Source organism: Temnothorax americanus, unplaced genomic scaffold, assembly GCF_048541705.1.
Source record: "Temnothorax americanus isolate GAGA-0224 unplaced genomic scaffold, ASM4854170v1 Scaffold47, whole genome shotgun sequence".
NCBI classification, from domain to species: Eukaryota; Metazoa; Arthropoda; class Insecta; order Hymenoptera; family Formicidae; genus Temnothorax; species Temnothorax americanus.
The window spans coordinates 890,730-907,039 of NW_027509624.1; the positions used below are offsets into that span (position 1 = coordinate 890,730).

At 36.6% G+C, this 16,310-nt stretch overlaps 2 protein-coding genes across 10 annotated transcripts in view; both read right to left on the reverse strand.

Moving 5' to 3' along the window:
- Nucleotides 1-1,730: 1,730 nt before the first annotated feature.
- Nucleotides 1,731-8,814, reverse strand: Nanos (RNA-binding protein nanos). The gene is made up of 4 exons (XM_077417082.1): nucleotides 8,343-8,814; nucleotides 6,126-6,348; nucleotides 4,873-5,019; nucleotides 1,731-4,037 (listed from the first exon to the last, which is right to left on the reverse strand). Exons 1-4 carry the CDS (start codon nucleotides 8,458-8,460, stop codon nucleotides 4,022-4,024), a joined length of 504 nt encoding a protein of 167 aa, XP_077273208.1. The 5' UTR covers nucleotides 8,461-8,814; the 3' UTR covers nucleotides 1,731-4,021.
- A 2,191-nt stretch (nucleotides 8,815-11,005) lies between these two features.
- LOC143903486 (uncharacterized) overlaps nucleotides 11,006-16,310 on the reverse strand; it is a 110,168-nt gene continuing 104,863 nt past the window's right edge. For all 9 annotated transcript variants that reach the window (XM_077417110.1, XM_077417108.1, XM_077417109.1 and 6 more), the window contains one exon: nucleotides 11,006-16,178. In XM_077417110.1, coding sequence (XP_077273236.1) covers nucleotides 15,578-16,178 — 601 coding nt within the window. In that variant the 3' untranslated portion in view covers nucleotides 11,006-15,577. The remainder of the gene's footprint in view (nucleotides 16,179-16,310) is intronic.

The following is a 16,310-nucleotide window of genomic DNA, read 5'->3' on the forward strand; positions in this document are numbered from 1 at the left end:
GAACGTGTAATCGGGTGAACCTCAATCGACATCGGAGGCGGCAATTGCGACAAAATAAATATTATTATACAATTTATAAAACGTGCAACTGGACACGCTGAATTACCATGGGCATGTCCGAATTGAAATTTGCTTTCTCTCTTTTCAAATTTCTGCCCATGTTATATAACATGAAAAATCCAGTACTTATTCGTACTCCTAATAAACCGTTATCACCTGTTGTCGTTCTTAATCGCGAACGTTACTGCGCGGTCTCGGATTTCTGTAACGTCATCTCGCGCCTTACTATGAATCAGTCCGGTGTATTATCACGGCACCCCCGCGTAAACAACTGCGTAATTCTAAACTTCGGCCACGTATGCCGTTAAGGTACGAGACGCGCATCTTACAAAAATATAAGCACATATTCGCACTATTAAATGGTAGGCCTTGTAATACAAGTTACAAGAAAATACTATGTTCCAACATTTTAGAAACATAACACTTGGCACACTATAATAAGTCTTAATTTCTAGTAGGAACATTTTTGTAATATTTGTACATATCATTCAACACTCCGCAAAAATGGCGATACAAAACTGAGATATTCATCGCATCGTCTTTTCTAATATTCGAATATATGTTATCTTTTTCTTTTCTCTTGTAGATATGAAACTTTTAAAACATTTCAATTTTGGAAAGAAGCGAAGATAATACGCGACGTTATGAAACAATCTCACAGCGAGATTGAAAAATACTAGATAGTTTTCTTCTGACATTCTTAAAATTCTTAAGGATTAAACACATCTCGAGATATGTATATTTATCCTTTTGTTGAGATAAAGATATTATTATAATAATGTAAATTATGAGGAAAAGGAATCAAATGCCTCTTTTCCTATACCCGAGAAATCATTTAAACATTCTTGAAAATCACATATACAAATTACATAGATGAAATTATTGCTAGATTATTATTAATTAAAATTCATAAGCAAAAGATAAATTTTCTTAATCTCTTTGAGAAAGGATTGAAATGTTTTAAAGATCGTGTGATTTATAATAACAAATGCTTGTGATGTGTGATATGTTAAATCTCGCAAACGAAAGTTACTTAAACATTAGCTGCTTTTATCTATTATCGAGATAAAAGGAATTAAACTAACGTGTATAAAACGTTAAATTAAGTTATCTTATGCTATATGTCTTACGTACTACATTTAAACATTTTATTTTATATCGCATAGATAACGAAAACAAAAAAACAGAAAAGTTCCCAAATTTCACTGAAATTTCAATGTTAAGTTAACCCGTAACAATAAGTGGAACGCTTCAAACTTATCTAATGGGTGATTGACAATTTTACGAAGAAAAAAGAAAAAACTACACACTTTCTGTCACGAAATTGTCCTCACGTAATTCACACAATTTGATAAACTTTTCGAAATAATAATAATTAAAAAGAAAGTCATATTTGTTGAGGAAGCTTCAGGAAGTTTAATTTGCACGTTCTCTCTCGAAAACAAAAATATGTTAGGCTGAAAAATATATCATTTCTTCTGCTGTCTTCACCGTCAACGAATATGATCTTTGTACACATTTACTTCTTTTAATATTTAATATATATGTATGTATAATAATATTTAATATACTTAAATATACATATATATACACAATGTATATGACAACGATATGAAAGCAAAACGTGTCCTTTAGTGAATTTTGAGGAACATCGGAAAGCGTCGACTGGGAAAAAACCATACGCCTTCCACGAACTGTCAAATCCGCGAAGCGAGAACCAGCTGCGTATATACAAACACGGGAAAGCGCGGTCTTAGTAACAAAGCTTTTGTTTCGACGGCCTTGACAATATCGTGGTGAAACTGACAGTGACAACACTCTCTTCTCTTCCTCTCTCTTCGACCTAATATTCACTCTGATTATGTCAATAGCTCGTAACAACGTATGGAATTGAGAATAAGTTTTATAACAATGGATGAATGAGAGGAAAGAGGGACGGGATAAATAAAATATTCACAGAAACGTATAAAATATATAGGCATGATTATGGGTTACGGACTTGTGAGGAAGAGACATAGGATATCACGCAAAAGACACGCTTCCACGAACCAAACGTTGACATGAAATTAATATCATTGTTGGAGTAAGAGCAAACGGTCACTTTCATGTCTCCAGTCGAAACGTTTGATATCGGCAGATAGTCTCACGTTTCCGCAATATAGATTTCAAAACTGTCGCGAAAGTGCACGGATTTTAATTATGCGCATAGTTATCTCTCGTACATTGGTAAAACTTTCTAATACATGTGTGTATGTATATATATCTATCTATATGTGTATATATATATATATATATATATATATATATATATATATATATCAAAAACTCTTATATCTCTCTTATACCATATATCATAAAATATAAAAATTGAACATTTCGATAAAGCACATGTTATCATCACAACTCTTATTTGAGGAACTAGTAATATAATATATGTATACATATATATATATATATATTGAAAATTAATAATTTTAATAACAATTCGCGAAGTAAGATGCAATCATGACGTAAATCACACAATTGTCACGAAACGTTCCGCTGAACGCCGTATATATAATGAAAAATAAATAAAAATAAATAAAAATAAAGATGTGCGTGTGTCCTGATTGCAAAAGTTTGGTGCTAACTTTACGCTACGAGGAAATAAATTTTCAAATGGAAAATAAGAAGCTAATGCTGAGACTAAAATGTCTAGGCAAGGCTATAAGATTTCTCTTTTTTCTCTTTAAAAAATCATTGTCATTTCTCGAAGTCAAGGCAAATTAAGAAACGTGATTTTCTTTCTCATCTGTATGCGTGCAATGAATAAATTTTGTACAAGATTTTCGTTCGAACACGTCTCCGAAGTCAAGCTGTCGGTATTGTAAATGCTGCATTGCGCAAAAAGAAATGCAATCCTATATTCCTTGATGATTTATATCCGGCCATACACGGTAAAAAATATCGAGTTCTTCAAAAGTTAAAGAAAGTGCCAAACCATATTTTCATATACGTCCAAAATATAAGTTCTAACGAGTTTCTCTTACGCTGAATCACGTCAATCGTCGTATTGATATTCTCGACAAATAAAATCCAACAGTAGGATGTCATAAATGGAATATAAATGTGAGTTATGTCCAAAATGTGATACGTCCATAACTCGTGTAGTCCTTTTCAAATATAAATCCGTAAATACTTGAAAATGGATCCGGCGATTTATAAATCTACCCTGTTCTTATCGCAGACCGTTCAGACTTGTACTGAGAATCTTTGGAATGCAGTCTCCTTATCTAAGAAATCACGAAAGTGTTGTCGAAATACGTTTCTGCATAATCGTCTAAGAAACAATCGGATATTAAAAATATCGCAATTAAGATATTAAATATCTTGAAAAAATTGTTGCCTGTCGCGAAGACGTAATACCTAAACCGAGTTGGTATAATATTTCCCTCTATACGTTTAATCTCTACACGTTTCTATCCTTGAAACAAAAATCGCAATTAACCCTTAAAGACATGTCGCAATAAACACAATGTATATATAATCGCTGAATCGACTCAATCGTGCGACTCTCGAGATACACAGCTTTCGTTCTAAATCGACATTCATTTTATCAGTGCAATTTTTGCATTATAAATTAGACTGCAAATAGGAAGAATGCGAGAAGTAGATTACATCACGGGTTATGTTAAAGATATAAAGATAAGGATATAAAAATAAAAAAAATGCGAGAGATAGCGAAACAACTAATAAAGTCAAATTTCGATCTCGATTTAGAACCAGTGTTACAGCGTATTCGTGAGGGTGCGAGATCACGTCGGTTGTCATTATTCACGTTTACAGACAAATGTAGAAAGAAACATTGTATACAATAACCTAGAGAACTAGATTGACTTGTTGGTACTTGGACGTATGCGGGGATAGCCTCTATTACCAGTTGATATCGACATGCGAAAGGTAGCTCGTTTCGTACTTCTTCCTAATATAATTCTCGCCTAGAACATATCATTATGTCCAAGTTTTATTTATACTTATTTTTGTTAAACGAGACAGAGACAATGCACTAAGAGAGGAAAGAAATGGGGTATATCGCACAAGTTTTCAAGATAATATTCTCTAACGTTTCTTTCATTTCACGATAGTTGAGCTTTGATATTTTTTCAAAAATGCGTGAAAAAGTCTATTAACACGGGAATATATATATTCGCGGATAATTTTTTAATTTATATCTTTTAATCATTGAAGAGACATTTTTTTCTACAAAAATATTCTCTTTAATTCTCTTTCTTTAGTTTCTTTTTGCAGTAGAGGACGGCACAAACGTAAAATTATTTCTCAAATTTTATTGCAACATTTATCAAATTGTATTTATTTTAAAGCAAAAATTGTCTCATAATATAAACATTTTTTTTATGTTTCATGTATTATCAAAGAGAAGAAAATCGTATGGCTTAAAGTAAACTAAAATTCAACGCGTTGCAAGAAATATGCATTCAATAATTATGTAATAAATTTTAATATACTTAAAAGAATAATATAAAAATGTAAAAATTCTGATGTAAAAAAAGAGTTTACTTTCGTTGGGAGGATGTTATACTTTCTTAATCCAAACTATACTACATATGAGATTATTATAAATTATATTTTAATTTATTGGAACATTTTCTATATTCATTTACAATTTGTTCATTATCTATGTACAATTTATACATAGACATGTAACTAAAATACACTCGCGTGTATTTACGAATTCGCTCGCAAAAATTAAAATTTATTACTAGAAGCAAGAAAATGTTCCACGCTTGCGTGGAAAGTGGCAATAATTCTTACTTGCTACGACGTTTGCCCATGGAGTTCCTCAAGAGCTTAAAGGCATTCGGTGTGGTTATGGTATTGGGATTATACGGTCCCTTCGGACAGTACTTAACCGTGTGTGCCTCGTCACCGGTCGCGCCGCAGATAGGACACGTATAAGCCCTACCAATCAAAAAAATATTATCTTCTATACATTAAATTGTTATAAACTGTTTAACGTTGAAAAAAGAAAAGAAAACAAATTCCGAATATCATGTTTCGTGAAATTATCCGCTGAAGACAACTTTAAGCAAAACTTTTCTTTTATATTTCTTCGATTATAAGTAAAATCGTTAAGAAAGTGATTATTATACGAGATTATTTAAAAAATAATTTTAGATCTTATCCTTTCTTTTTATTTTAGACCCTTTTTTTACGCAATATATCTTTATTTGGAATTTTATAAGTGCTTTTCTTCTTTAAATGTACGGCAACTATTTCGACTGTATCACTATTGTATTCTCACAACATAACCGCATATCGCTTTACATGAATTCAGATGCGAATTATACGGATATGATTATGGATAAAAAAAATGTATCGTAGGATGAAAATCGTCTTCGTTTTTCTTGCGGATTAATAAGAGAAGAAAAGTATTTATTACGATACTGGAGATATTATAAAATATTAAGAATAGTTTTGAAATTCACAGATCGTATCTTCGAGGAATTTTATTAAGAACAAAAAAAACCGTATGATTGATATAACATGTGGTTAAAACTCAAAGGGAAAAAGGTCTTAATTGAAAAAAAGCTTTTCTTTTCTGTGCATTTTTATCTATTTATTTTTGGCACGTCTATGGTGTACTCTATGGTGTAAAATGGTTTGTGCTATGGTGAATGTAGCCTAATTTACGGTTCCGCCCAAATTAAGGTTCCACAGTGTCCCAGTGCTATGGGACTAACAACTTATAGTAAAACGGAGAAGTAAAATAGAGAAGATTTCTTCACACTAATTTGTTTTTCATATTTCTACTGAAAAATATAGAACGCCTGTACTAAAATGTGCAGCTGTGCTTATGGGAAATATCTATGGGGTATCAATAAGGTATCCATTTCAAGAACAAAGTTCCATAGAACCCACAAATTTAAACGAAAGATTAAAAGCACCCTCTCTGTAGAGGATATATTTAAAGAAAGAACATTCAATTCCGAAATATTTGAAACGTCTATCTGTGACACTGTAGTAAAAAAATAAAAATGTATCACAGATTTTTAATATATACGTACCTGAGAACAGGACACCGAACACGTCCGTCGACATCTTTCAGCAAGTGCTCCCGATAGTACGTCTCCTCTTCACCGTTATTTCTGCAGAACACGCACTCCGTTGGCAAGGGCTTTTTGTTTTTCTTTCGCCGTGATGCAGTCTGCTTCGACATGTCTGTCTCCACATCTGGGCAATATTCATAGTCGCGACCATTGTGTCGAAAGTCTTCCATTATCTCTTCAACTGCGGTGAAGCATAAATAAGATCGTTAAAAAAATTTAATAGATACAAATGGAGGAAAGAAAAAAACAAAAACTTTTCTTCCTACGGTTTTAACGCAAGATAAAATTAAGATCCAACAGCAGCGGTAATCAAGCAGCGAAATCTACGTAAATCTATGTAAAATATTGAACATCCTTTCGAAGTCGCAGTACCGAAATCATTTTTCGGTGATGCACGCATAAACGTATGTAATTCGATAGGGCGCGGGTTTGTAAACACACACGACCGTTTTCGGGTCGGGTGTGGTTTCGAGTGTTTATATCGGGCACACGGTAATCACATCATCGTCGTTGTCACGTCGTCATCGTCGGCAATCGGCATCGTAGAATAAACATATCTGCACGAATCTCAATAGGCTTTTGTCTCCTCGTCGATAAAATATCCGCTCTTTGCGGACGATCACAAGTGGCACTTCGCAAAGCGACCGATATGCGACGGAGAGAGATGCACACGTGCGAGATGCGAAAGGAGATTGCCGGCAATTCGTAATCGGTGCGTGCCATGAAAAGACAAATCGACGAACAAATAAACGCGGCTTTCTTCTTGCGGTCCGGCTTCGACGCGAAAAAAATCTTTGGTGCACCGCGTGCCGACAAGTCCCGGAAAAATTTCGCCAACGAGTCGGAAATAAATCGACAACAGAGATTTACGTTTGTTATGGATTCCGTATCTCTTATCGAGTCAACATAACGCTTCTTTAACGAACATTTCCCGTCATATAAGTACAAGCTCCGCGCATTCAAATCTCCGGTGAAAGCGACCGATACGTCGATGCGATTGGACCAACGATGAACCAAGCAACAAATACTTTGATGATGGTTATATAGGAAGAAAATTATAAAACAATTTATCGTTATATATATATCTACGCTTGGACATTACTGCTTACACGAGAGACCTAATTCATACAAATCTGGCTTTTGTATATATTCTTTTACGCCACATTTCACTCAATAAGCGATAGTCAAAAATTCAAAAATATTCTCAATTTGTTTCGGAAAATTCGCGATGTCGTTTCTTCCATTAGTCTTTCTTACTTTTAAATTGATCACTCTCGCTTTAAGTTTTGTTTTTCCGTCTTTAAAAAAAACTTTCAAACGATAGAATGTTTAGTAATTTTTTATATTATTACTTTTAAACAGCAATGCATGGTTTTTGGTCAATGACAGGAAATTCTCAAGAATCCTTCGAGCACTTGGGGAAGATTTATGAAGTACGTGCCTCTGCACTCAACGAAAAAGAATAGGACCGTAGGATCGAGTGTTAACACCCGAAACGACCAAAACGATCTTTGACAGCCTTCGTGCTATATTTTTTCTGTCTTTAAGCATTTTTTTTTTATTTTTACATTTAAAATGAAATAATCATGCATTGTTGATTGGAGAATCCTGGCTTGATTGGAGAAGCCGGGAATGAAAACATTGCAAATACTGCAGGTACAATTAAAAAAGATCGTATCTCACGCAAAAATAAGTAAAAAGGAAGTACAAAACACAAAGAGATAAGTTAATTTAAAGTTAATAAATGTAATAAATTCGTACGATGTAAACAAACGTAGTAAAAGCCTTTATTTTCTCTATTTTTCGAGCTTTATACGTGACAGGTAAAAGTGAATCCTTTTTCTCGGGATCCCTTTTTGCTTCCCCAAAAACTAGAAAACGTTAAAAGAGAACCAAGTCCGAGAGACAGACCGTAAAAACACAAAATCAGAAGTCGGTTAGCAACAGTTAGCAATCAGAGCAAACCATGAATAACGTTGAAAGAATGTTTAATCGCACGATTCTCAAACGATATAGGCGTAGATGCGACACGACGAGAGGACGAACTTTTCAACGAAGTTAATCCACAAAACCGTAAATATCGCGGTGTTATCCCGCAAACGCAGCGTAGATCCTCGGCAATCTTCATAATTACACTTAAGAAAATCGGCGACAGAAGGGGCGCGCGAAACGTACCGTTCGGCATAGGCCTCTTGTTGGGAGTGACGTCGAAGAGCCGTTTAATCTCATCATCCAAACTGGGATTGAACGGAAACAGAGAATTCTCTTCCAGTGTGGGTAACATGCCGCACATGATCCGTCGCGCTACGACGCGACGGCCCCGTAGAAGATTCGATGCGAGCTTTTGCGCGCGAGAGCTTTTTCGGAAATCGCGCACGGACGCGCGTGTCACGTGTCTCGCCCCCGAGGAACCGACCACTACTGACTGCGAACTGCGACCGACAGAGTACTGATGCGTAAATGCGTACTGCGTGCGACGTGCGACCGGTGCGACTGCGAGACTGCGAGCGACGAGCGTGCGCTTGTTGAGACAACAAGGCTATGAAGATTCTCTTTCTCTATTCTTACGACGTAGAGGGAGGGGGGAATTCCTCTCCTCTGGCGTCTCGGCCGCGACGTTAGAAAAGTCTTTCGTATAGCGCACGTGAAAAAAAAAAAAAGAAGAAAAAACACAAAGCGGCACCGCGTCGCGCCGGTTCAAAACGAAGCCGCCGTGTTTACGCGACCTTACGGCGATAAAGGGGGGCTAGATACGTTTCGGCGTCGTTTCTCAGAAAGAGACTCCGACGCCGTCGGCGATTCGCGCGTGTACCACAGGGGGATATTGAGCCAGCGCGTCAATAATAACTAATAACGCGGTGAACCGGGTGAACGCGATCGGTCGATCGACGGGACGAATTCCGACGGCGAGACGCGACGGTCCACGTCAAACATCTCATTCGCACCTTTAATTCTGCCGGGATCGGCCGAATTGTTCAATGCCGGTGCAGAACATGCGGTTTATTTTGGCGTCTATCGACATTTCCACACGATCGTATAACATTATATCAAACGCGTTCGCGATTATACGACATATTATATATTTATTTGTCGTTTCCATTTTTTCTGAAAAAGGCTTCGTTGACTTTTTCTCACAATTTTGTTAATACTTTTTTCTAATGCAATATTTCTGTTTCGTCTTTCGCATATAAAAAAGTCTCTCTTGGCTATGGCCCGTGTAAACATTTTTTTTCCTTTTTGCTATAGTCGAAGCTTTCTGTTTTTCGTTATCCCGCTGAGCAAGACGAAGAAGAAACAAAAGACAATAAGACGCTGGTGCTAAATCCATCATGCGTGTTTGCTACTGTAAGCGTCGATTACCTTTAATAGTTATTTAAACGTGATGTTATATCTGACGTATTGTTTTTTTTAAAGTTTATTGTTTATTAGAAAAGAAAAAGTTTACGAATGATAAAGCTAATGATAACTACTTTGGGAATAACAGATACATAACAGAAGAGGGGATAATTGGTTATCACTTCTTGTCACGTCGCGAACGTCTGCCTATAATATTTATAAATATTTAGAAACATTATATATATGGAATTTTTTTTTTAATATTACTATCACAAAGTTTCTTTTCTTTTCGCCTCTAGCTAAGTCACATTGGAGATTGGTGGGGGAGGGGCGACTCGGGGGATCCGAGACAGAGAAAAGAAGTCAGGTGATTTCACTAATCTTCATCTTTATTATTACTGTGTAAATATGTAGGCACTGAACAAATAATTTCATAATTTGTTTACAAACATTTACACTTACTGATCTTCATCTTTTGTTCAATCAATGAATATTCTCCGCGGAGAGCCGCAGCCCCCGGTTGGGCAACCGAGGCTGCCTATATGTATATATACGTGTGTATATTTCGCCGTCTATATACCCGAGCCTTAATAATTCCTTAAACGGTAAATATACCGCGGTTGTCGTCTTTACGGCATTGTATGCGCTCGACCCCAACTTCTATAAATTTGCGACCTCAATAATTACTTTATCAATATATATGTATATATATATAATAATATTTATATATATACATATACATATACTTCACTTTTATGTATGTATACTTCAACTCTATCAACTAGGTATATTGTTCTTCTAAGCTTAAATTTACCACGTTTATTAAGGTATCTATCCTCAGAGAAATTATAATTAAAATTAATAGCAATCATGAGATAACGTATTAAATATATACGTCGTGTGGAGGGGGGACGGGGGAAAAGGACGAAGAAGGGTGGACGGGGATTGGGGGGGGGGGGGCAAAAAAGGTACTAAGAGATAAAAAACGCAAATTCTAGCTTTGGCTAAGAGACTGACATTTCACGTTTTCGGAGCGCGACGTCGGAACTTCCAAGCTCGCGCGAGTCGCGCGATCCGCGCGTACCTATATCCGCTGTCGCGCTCGCCAGCTTCGAAATGTCGGGACTAAGTGAAGAGAGAATTGGTACAAAAGTCTTGTGAGAGATAAATGAGCTCGAGAAAACGCGTGTGTGTACTTCGTCTCCGCGAACGTGTGTGTGTACGCGCGACTTGCGTGTCCGTGTGTAATGTATGTATACAATGATCGCGTTCATCGGTGAAAGAATGTAACTTTTTACATAGGATCCGAGGTCGTTCGAAGTATATCGTCGGCTGATTTTTGCTTTTCAGCCCCTTTTCCGTGTCTCAAGTATAAAACTAAAGGAGGCGGCCGGAGGCGAAGCCTTTTTGTAAAACTATATATTCATATATTTTGTTCTCTCTTTCTCTATCTCCTTTTTTCTCTATTGCGCTCAAGGGGGTGCACGTGTTTGTTAGAAATGTTTCTTTTTTTTTTTTACACTGCAGGCAGGTCGACAGGTTTGACTGTTCGTGCGTGTTATACATGAGACACTCCGGTAATCGGGCGTGTTGTCCAACGCGAAATACGCGAATGCTTTTGACGTTATCACCGATGATAATGATGATGAGGATGTTGATGATAATGGCGATGATAATGACGATGGCGATTAATGCGCGGCGTGGGTGTCGTCGATGAATTTCTCTTACATTTAATTTAATGATCATCCGTAAACGTTGATGTCGCGGTGGTCCGTTTTTGGAATAGCTATAATAATTATTATAAATATATATATTTATATGTATATTTATATATGTATATAATAGGTCCATGCGTTTTCTTTTCCTTTATGCGCGTGTAATGCAACGTGTATGACAGTGAAGAGCGTGTATACTAGGAATGTACATAGTGTACGTAGAGATATTTAATTAGGTTGTGTATAAAACAATGATACATACTATTTATACTCGTTACTCGTTTATATCAAACGACACATAGTTATGATATTGATTTTTTTTTTAGTCTCATGGTACGACGTTCCAGGGCACACGGCGCGTCGCTTGCCAATAGGCTAATAGTCTTGTCCTGTCTTCTCGTACAATGTGATCGCGCGGTCACCGCATTCACGCTGACTCGCACTCTCTCTTTCGCCCCTTTCACGAAAAAAAAAAACAAAAAAAAACGATCGCGTGGTTTTATGATACAATTAAGAATCTCCTCCAAATGAATGGTCATCAGTCTTTGAGCACACAATTTGGCATAACGCGTGCTTCTTGCCGTCACGCTATATTTTGGATTCGTGGGCGCTTTGTACTTGAATGAAAATTCGTCGGTGTTAAAAGAGAACAAAATTTGTATACATATATTCAGGTAGAGTCAGAAATTTGTAAATGTTTCAGATTAGTGTGTAAATTATATTTATTATAATTATTACATGTATAATATATAAAATAACTTTTAGGTAAAAATAGAGAGAACGAATACATGTAATTTGAAAATTTATATAAATTCTAAAACATTTAAAAGTTTTCAAATGTGTCTATAAATTTTTCTTCATATACATATATTTTTTTAAATAAAATCGCCATTGCATATAAATTCTGTTGAAAATTTCGTGAATTTTATATAATAAACATAAAAAGTTTTGACTAACAGTATATAAATAATAATAATATAAATTACACATTAATAATAGTAAAAATAAAATTAAAATAATCCCAAGATTTGATATTATTCCTCATTTGTTCCACGGCTCGACGCTCGAAAACGTGACCATCCATCCGAGTATCAGTATATACATATATATATACATATATGTGTATATATGTATATATTATATATATATATTGATCATTATTATTAAATATTAATACTTCTAGTCGTATACTCTTGTTAGAGTAAAAGTGGTCTCGCGCGTCCTAGATATAAACATACCCGAACGCCATAGGCAAATACAGTGTGTGTATCAGCGCATGTATTTTTGCTTCCATGATATGCGATAGATACTAACCTAACGAAACTTGTCCTTACATTTCTCATTTGGTATGTCTTAGTCTTATTTTATTTTTTTTTTAAAAAGGGAAAGTAAAATAGAAGAGAAAAAAAGGGAGAAGTTACTCCGTCACTTAATATTAATACAAAGTTTCGATGAGAAGATACAATGAATCTGACGAAAGTCATTAAATTAAACGGTGAAGATGAACAGATCTATCTTTTTTCTTTCTCTTTTCCTCTCTTACAATTTACGAGTTACAAATAAAATTATCGTAGATCGTGCGATGTTGTTGCATATAAAATCATACACATACGCATGTGATAAAAATGATCGGTCCGGAGCACTCGTAAAGTAATCGAAAGACTTCGCTCTGCCAACATCCGGGAAAAAAAAAAACCAACGATATTTCGTGTTAAATATACAAAGTAGGCTAAAGAAAGTACTTAATTCGTCGGATAAGTCTTCGGCGCGTCCGCCGGAAATACTTTCTCTCGCAGAATCCACAACTGTGTGTTTGCACGTGCATGCCTGTGTGTATCTCGTATCTGAGTGCGCCGCATACTTAATCGAGAGTCTCGTTACGCTTATCGTTACGCTTTTTTTTATATTTTTGTAATTTTCTTTTTCTTCGTTTACATTAATAGTCAGTCGACTTCGGGGTCCGTTTAGAAAGAGAGAGGTACATACATGCCCGCATTCGCGTGTCAAGAGCAAACGATGCGTCTCTTAATTTTTCGTTTCTAGTAAATATCGTACACCGCTATATTTACACACCTCACGATACTTTTAAATCTTTACGCTCCTTGCACTCGTCACAATGAAGTTTCCACGGCCACGAAAGGGAAGCCGTTTCTCTCTTCTCTTCTCTTTCGTTTCTTATCGTACTTCGTACGGTATTACTCCGCTCGTTCGGATTACTTTACAAGTACCCTCCGCGATAATGAATTCTCCTTTTTAATGCAACTAAGTCTTATATCATCGAAAAATATCATCGGAGATACCTCTACTATACTATTAATTCTTACTTAGTTTTACCTTCGAACAGGAATACTCATTTCCAGTCAATGTCTCGTGGAGTACGATTATTGTACATGTATATATATAGTGCTGTCTGGGTTTCCCCATTTCTTTATCTAACTTAACGTAAATATCGCGCCTGTGAAAGCTTACGAAAAAAGTAAATTAAACGGAATCGCGAGTTATATTATATATAAATAGGGGGGAACAACGATACAGTGTGTAACAGCATTACCGTAGGCATTGTTCATTGCAAATATCATTCAATGGCGTTTTTATAAGAAAAATTCATAATTGCACCAGCTATTCTGTCTATTTTTTAGTTCTTTTTAATGTACATTATATGTTAAATAATATTATTTTCGAATATTGCACTCTATCTAACGAATGTTTTGATATTAGTCGACGATTATCATTCCAATAAAAGTTATTAAAAATACTTTCTCGTAAAAGAAGAAGAAATAAAAAAATATCTCGTATATACACAAGTAATAAACATCATTTATAAAATAAAAAGCACTGCTAAGTGCAGCATTATATAACGGTATAAAAGAGAAACAAAATAGAATGGTGTACACTATTATACGCTATTATCGTGTTCCATTATGTACACAAGGGACTATCCCATTAAGGGACTTAACTATCCCCACGTTACGAATACTCGGGAAAAAAGGCGAAGGCGCGATTTTTGTAAGACGCGCAAAAATCATTACCCATCGCAACGCCTTTGCGCTTTTAAAACTTATTGTTAGCCGTTTTACGTACCGTTTTTTAGAAAATATCGGTAACACATGTAAAACAAATATTTTACTCATAAATTTTGTCAGCAAATCAATAACGTGAAAAAAACAGTTTCTGACATTAAGGCTTTCATCACGAAAATATTTTTAAATCATAAACGATTTACTATTGGACACGTGTAACTTGAAGTGGCGATTTTTTCTCACTCGCTCTCGTTCTCTCTCTCTCTCTCTCTCTCATTCTCTCACTCTCTCACTCTCTATCTCACTAAATACTCTTTTAAATACAAATGGATGAGAATACTATCTACAATCGCCTTCTTTCTCAGGTTTTGCTTCCGTTTCATATATATTTTCCTGTGTCGCGTATCGCATATCGCATATCGAATGGACGCCTTTTCCAATAGTACAAGCTTTATGATTTAAATTCTCGAGTTTATATACGGGCATTAACTGAAACGTGATCCTAACGCGATCCTAACGACGATCGCACGTGGAACATATCTACGTCGAAGGACCATTATTCAGCTTTATTTTTCTCTCTCTCTCTCTCTTTTTCTTTCCCCTTTTCCTCCCTTCCTCCATTTCTCTCTGTGGTGTATTACTATGATGGATCTACTTGTGGTGAATATATTGTCGCTCTTTACCATACAGACACATGCGGCAGAAAATAGGCATTCTTTGTTGCGATAATACACTCTACATCGTTATTCAAAAGGAACTTCGATTGAACTTTTTATTATACGCTTTATCCCTTTTGTTGCTTCTTTTGTTTTTTCATTTTTTCTCATAAAGGCCAAAGTCGTATGCACACGCGTGCTTATCGACCTATGTTGATCAAAAGCGAGCCCAATTTGAATTTAAAACTGGAGGAATTTCGATATTAACTCCGCTAGGAGAATTCGCGACATTAATATTCTTCTAAATACGTGAAAAATACGACGATAAGCCGTGGTCGCGCGGGAACGCAGGATTCGGAAAATTCGCAGGATTCGTCCAAGTTCTCGCTTTATCCGACCCGCCGCAGCCACGGCTCGCCGTCAATCGCGAACAATCGCACGCGAGATTGTCTGAGGCTATTTACGGAATCCGGCGTGCGCGGAACAGTGATGTCCAGCGTCGCTCCTCTTTTGCCTCTTGTTCTTTGTATCTACTTCAAATGAAAATTCGTGAGAAAGCGGGTAAACACGTTGGAATAGAAACTACGCGGGCACTGCAGGTCGGATCTATAATTGGCTCCGCTTGGCGCTACGCTACGTGGATGATGGTGATTCGCCGTAGGTGTCAAGTAGGGTCTGAATAGTTAGGGTTTGCTGTTGTCGTTATTTAACGATAACGGGTCGGGGAGCTTCTGCTGCTGTTGCTGTTGCTGCTGTTGCTGCTGCTGTTGCTGCTGCTGCTGCTGGCTGATCTCGCTGACCGCACCGCCGCTCATCAGCTTCGCGTTGTTGTTCTCTGTGCTAGACATTTTCGAATATTCGCGTTTACGCAACATGTTCTCCGTTTTGACGATCGTGATGTCCGGATTGTTCTCCAGCACGGATGTGGTGGAACACTTCGACACTGCCGTCGGCACTTCAATGTAGCCGCCGCCCTCGCGTTTGATTGACGTCGTGGTCGCCACGTTCGCGTTGATCTTCTGCAGGATGTCGTTTACGGACTCGCTGTTCTCCGTTGTCGTCGATTCTGTTGCGTTGTTGTTGCTGCCGCTGTCGATGCTACCGCCGGACGCTACGTTCTCAGCTAACGTAATTCTGTCCGGGCCTTGCAGCGTTGACAGATAAGTCGCGAGTGTGTGGACGGTGACATTGAGGAACTCGGCGGCCCGGAATAATGTTATCTCCTTTCGCCGCAATTTCGCCAACACTTCCGCGGGGCCCGGCTCAGACCAAAAATCCCTTACTCTGAAAATATATATCCGTATTATTATCCCAATAATTTTAGCGAAACTACCCATTTTTTTTCCTAATTTGTTCTTACGAATTATTTCAATTTGAGTTTTGCTTTAATTTATGCTTTTCTAATGCAAAGAATGA

Bases quoted from the DNA above. Each gene is read 5' to 3' on its own strand.
- Nanos (XM_077417082.1), bottom strand. From the start codon at position 8,460: ATGTGCGGCATGTTACCCACACTGGAAGAGAATTCTCTGTTTCCGTTC. The intron at 6,349-8,342 runs GTACGTTTCGCG...GCTTCACCGCAG, and splicing joins CAAGAGGCCTATGCCGAACG to TTGAAGAGATAATGGAAGAC. The intron at 5,020-6,125 runs GTACGTATATAT...TTTGATTGGTAG, and splicing joins GTTCGGTGTCCTGTTCTCAG to GGCTTATACGTGTCCTATCT.